The sequence below is a fragment of the Ctenopharyngodon idella genome, chromosome 12 (genome assembly GCF_019924925.1).
Source record: "Ctenopharyngodon idella isolate HZGC_01 chromosome 12, HZGC01, whole genome shotgun sequence".
Classification (NCBI taxonomy): Eukaryota; Metazoa; Chordata; class Actinopteri; order Cypriniformes; family Xenocyprididae; genus Ctenopharyngodon; species Ctenopharyngodon idella.
In genome coordinates this window covers 6,267,363-6,271,766 of record NC_067231.1, presented here as the reverse complement: position 1 = coordinate 6,271,766, position 4,404 = coordinate 6,267,363, and the positions used below count along the sequence as shown (strand labels likewise).

The window sequence follows — 4,404 nt, the reverse complement described above, 5'->3', positions numbered from 1 at the left end:
GGGCGGGGCATGTGAGTTAATGCGCGCCTGAGCGAAGTGAAAGTACATATATTAATATATAAACTGTATAAAATATTTTAAAATGTATATAATTATAAATAATTGTGTGTGTGTGTGTGTGTGTGTGTGTGTGTGTGTGTGTGTACACACGCACACAATTATTATTAAAAGCCTACACTACTTTATAAATAAATATATATATATATATATATATATATATATATATATACACCTTGTAAAGTATAAAAAAGTGTAGGCTACTCTTTAAAGGTATAAATTGAATGATTTGCGATTCGGTTTGATCGAATCATTCAAAAGAACCGTTTGGACATCATTCTTCGCGCACCTCACGTTAACATTCTTGAAAAATATACATTTTACTGGCATAGAGCAAAGTCAAGTTTGACTAGCCTCTGTTATTACATAAAACCTTCAGTTCTAAAGCAGCCAAATTATAAGAGTTCCATAACAAAACACTAAATACGTACCAAAGCATTAAACATTATTTAAACAATTCCTCTGAATCACATCGTGACATGAAATTAGCTTATGGATAAATCCACATACTGTCGTTGTGTTTATCTTTCTGACAGAAGACTAAAAATTAATAGGCCTAAATAAAAACATGGTTAAAAAAAAGATTCAGAAGTCCCGCCCAAATGGTGTGAAACGTGGGAAAAAAAGAAAGAGGTAAAATCGGCTTCTTTGATTCAGACTCAATAGGAGCTCAGCGTGAAAGCCTCAACTTTGCTCGCATTATTAACCATCCTCAAACTGCATTTTGAAAGAAATCATGCTTGTCAAATTTACCTGCGCTGTAGTCACCAGAGCATTATTTATTTTAGTGTCTCTCATTGGTGTATGGAGAGTGACATGGGTGAAAAATAATAATTTGTACTGGCTTCTAACTATCCTCTATCTGCCTCTCGTGGCTGAAATGTTTTTAACTCTGAGAAGAAGAAAAGGGAAGGATTACAAATGGTAAGTACACACATCAACATTTCTTTTTGCATGCATAAGTATTTCGAGAGCTAAATTAATTGAACCTTTTCTGAGGTCAACATCCTGAAATATCATCTTGTGTAACTTGGTTTAAACATTTGAGGGAATTTTGACAATATACTGGTGATACATAGCTGAGTGACTCAAACTCTTATCTTTAGGTTTTCTCCAGCAATATTGTTTTTCCTCATCAGTATTATACCAACCATATGGATCCTTGAATTGCACCATCAGCAAAACATATCAGATGATACTAAGGTATTACTCAAGGGAAAAAAAATAGGACTTCTATAAATTTAGCTTTTGTCTGCTTTGCAAACATATTTCAGGCTGCTCTTAGAAAACTTTAGACAAATAAAAACCCATGTGCATTCCAGCGTCTGATACAATGTCAAAAGCATTATATTTCATAATCAATGTTTTATGCCTAAAATGTTGCTTATTGCAGTGCAATAAACTGGATTCATCTGGATTCAGATCCTTTCTTGATGAATTGAGTAATTCTACCAATGCAACCGTGAATTCACAGGTACTGCCTCTGTCTTTCATACCATCATGATTTTCCACATTACAGACGTTTTCCATGGAAGTCTAGACTACAGTAATCTCTGAAAGAAGTCCCTTGCAAGTCTTTCAGACATAGTTTATTTACTCAGTTTTGCTTTTAAAGCACAACTACTAGCTTGGGTGATTTTGTAAATACAAATGTTGGTTCAGTCCTCAACACAAACAAGGCCTGTGTTAATGGTTGCGCGTGGTTCTTATAGAAGAACTACTGTTATGTGTTAAGAAGTCGCCACACCTTCACCTATGAGATTTACAGAACATGCTTTATGTAAGCCTGACCTCAGTTCTTCCAGAAAGCAATACCTCATAGCTGAATAGTAACTTTGTGGTGGTATTTTAGGATCCTCTGAGATTATTGTCATCGGTTTGTGCCAATGACTGGATCCTGGCCCTTCACCAAATCCTTCTGATCCTGCTAATAGTGGGGAAGTGGCTGCTACCAATCGCTGGAGGGGTCACCAGAGATGAAATGTCCCAGTTGTTGCTCATCTTTGTGAGCACAGCTGCTGATATCCTTGAGTTTATCAGTGAGACGCTGCCTGATGTGAAGCAAGTATTGTTTAAGGCTAAAAATGGCCTGCATAGTCCACATTTTCAAATGTGTTTCTAAGTGTAATTAAATCTTTCTGTTTCAAGATTTAAATGAAAATAAAAATAGAATAAAATAAAACCCACATATTTTCAATGTGATCTGTATGGAAGCTTGTTTCCGCCATGGAATAAAAAATACAAAAGGTAATTGCAACTTTTTATCTCACAATTCTGACGTTTTTCCTCGCAATTCCGAGGTTATTTCTCACAATTCAAGTTTTTTTTTAATGCAATTCCAAGTTTATATCTGACAATTTTGAGAAAAATGTAAGTTACAACATATAAAGTCGCAATTGTGAGTTATAAAGTCTGAATTGCGAGATACAAACTCGCAATTGCGATAAAGAAGTTGTTTATATCTCACACAATTCTGACTTTCTCAAAAATTACAAGTTTATATCTTATAATTCTGAGAAAAAAGTCATATACCTTTGTATCTTGCAATTCAGACTTTATAACTAACAACTGCGACTTTGTATCTCACAATTCTGACTTTTTTTTCTCATAATTCTGAGTTTATATCTCACAATTCCAATTGCAATTGCAGTATTATATCTCACAATTCTGACTTTTTTCTTGCAATTGAGAGTTTATATCTTGCAATTCAGACTTTATGACCCAAAATTGCGACTCTATATTTCACAATTTTGACTTTTTTCTTGCAATTGCAAGTTTATCTCACAATTCTGACTTTTTTTTCTCAGAACTGTGAGATATACACTCGGAATTGTGAGAAAAAAGTCAGATTTATGATATACAAAGTCGCAATTATGAGTTATAAATTATGAACTACAAGATACAAGCTCGCAATTGCTAGAAAATATCAGTTACCTTTCAGTCGGTCACGTTCTACGTCATGTCCGAAGTGAAACAACGAATTGGAATCACTTCCAATGTGACGTCTCCATTCCCTTCTTCAGGGAACAAGGGTTACATACGTAACCAAGATGAACTGTGAGATAAAAAGGCACAATTAATTTTTTTTATTTTTATTACGAGTTTATATTTCGCAATTCTGACTTTTTCCCTCAGAATTGTGAGATATAAACTCACAATTGCGATCTGAATTGCAAGATAAAAACTCACAAATACCTTTTTAATTTTTTTATTCTGTGGTATGTCACGAACGGTGGCTGTAATTAAGCGCACGACGAAAGTAGTAAGGAACAAAAATGGTGTTTAATAAATCCACAACAGAGCTCTCAGGAGATCGCAGGAGACAAAAGCAAACACCACCACATTGACATTGATGATACCGGACAAAGTAACAGAATGAAACTCAGGACTTACATACATGGGGAACATAGTCAAGGTTAACAGAGACAGGTATGTGGAAACTAATTAACAGCCAGGGAAACCAACTAGAAACTCAGGCAGGCAAAACAGGAACAGAACAGTGAAAACAATACCAAAACTGCTGCACGTTACAGGTGGAAACAAGCTTCCATAGGTCTGAGACAATGTGATCTATTACAATATCTTCTTAGTCATTAATATTTCATCATATGCTGTTCCTTGTATTAGGGAGAACAGTCTACCTTTTGTCTGCATTATTCTTGCAGTTTGGACATGGAGCATGCTACAGTTTCCTTTGCATTTCTCAGGTCTGTACTCTTCCACAATTACAGTATCAGTTGTTTCATAATATGGCATTATATTTATGCATAATAACCATAGCAAAGAAACTGCAATTTAATTTTAGTCATTGTTGTAATGTTCTTTCGTACTTCTGTCTTTCATTGGCATCTCTCAGTGGTGAACACCAAACCTGAGGATTTTTGTGAAGGCCAGGATGACTCTCTCCTCTCCAAGTACAGGACAGATTTATGGAACATTGTGGGATGTCTTTTGCTTCAAGATGGCCCCTTCTTTATTGTCCGACTTACAGTTATGATCTTTTTTTCTGTCTATCATCAAATGCTGGTCTTCTTTACCATTAAGAACTTTCTAGTAGTGATGCTTAATATCTACAGGATGTGGGTTATTTGGATAGATTACAGATCATGAGAAGTGTAAAGAGGATCTGGTTCGGTTAACCAACTGCAGTTAAACAAATTCATTGGCATTATTTTGAGGAACTGGCACTGTGCCAGTCTCAATGAAAAGTTTGACTCAGATAAACATTTTGACTCATTATTATAAAACAGCTTATTGCTGTGGAATCAATTAATAATACATGCATATACCACATGTTATATTATTAATAAAGCTGTCTAATTAAATGCATTAAAATAATTAAATATG

General features: G+C 34.8%; 1 protein-coding gene across 2 annotated transcripts; it reads left to right on the top strand.

Annotated features, from left to right (window-relative positions):
• The first annotated feature begins 525 nt into the window (after window positions 1–525).
• tmem26b (transmembrane protein 26b) lies at window positions 526–4,404 on the top strand. 2 transcript variants are annotated; one of them, XM_051914787.1, is made up of 6 exons: window positions 526–981; window positions 1,164–1,260; window positions 1,451–1,531; window positions 1,910–2,122; window positions 3,689–3,764; window positions 3,914–4,404. In XM_051914787.1, the coding sequence occupies exons 1-6, from the start codon at window positions 794–796 to the stop codon at window positions 4,165–4,167; spliced, it is 909 nt and encodes a 302-aa protein (XP_051770747.1). In that variant the 5' UTR covers window positions 526–793; the 3' UTR covers window positions 4,168–4,404. The 2 variants fall into 2 exon arrangements, with proteins under 2 accessions (XP_051770747.1, XP_051770746.1); XM_051914786.1 differs by having other exon boundaries at window positions 529–981; window positions 1,910–2,118; window positions 3,685–3,764.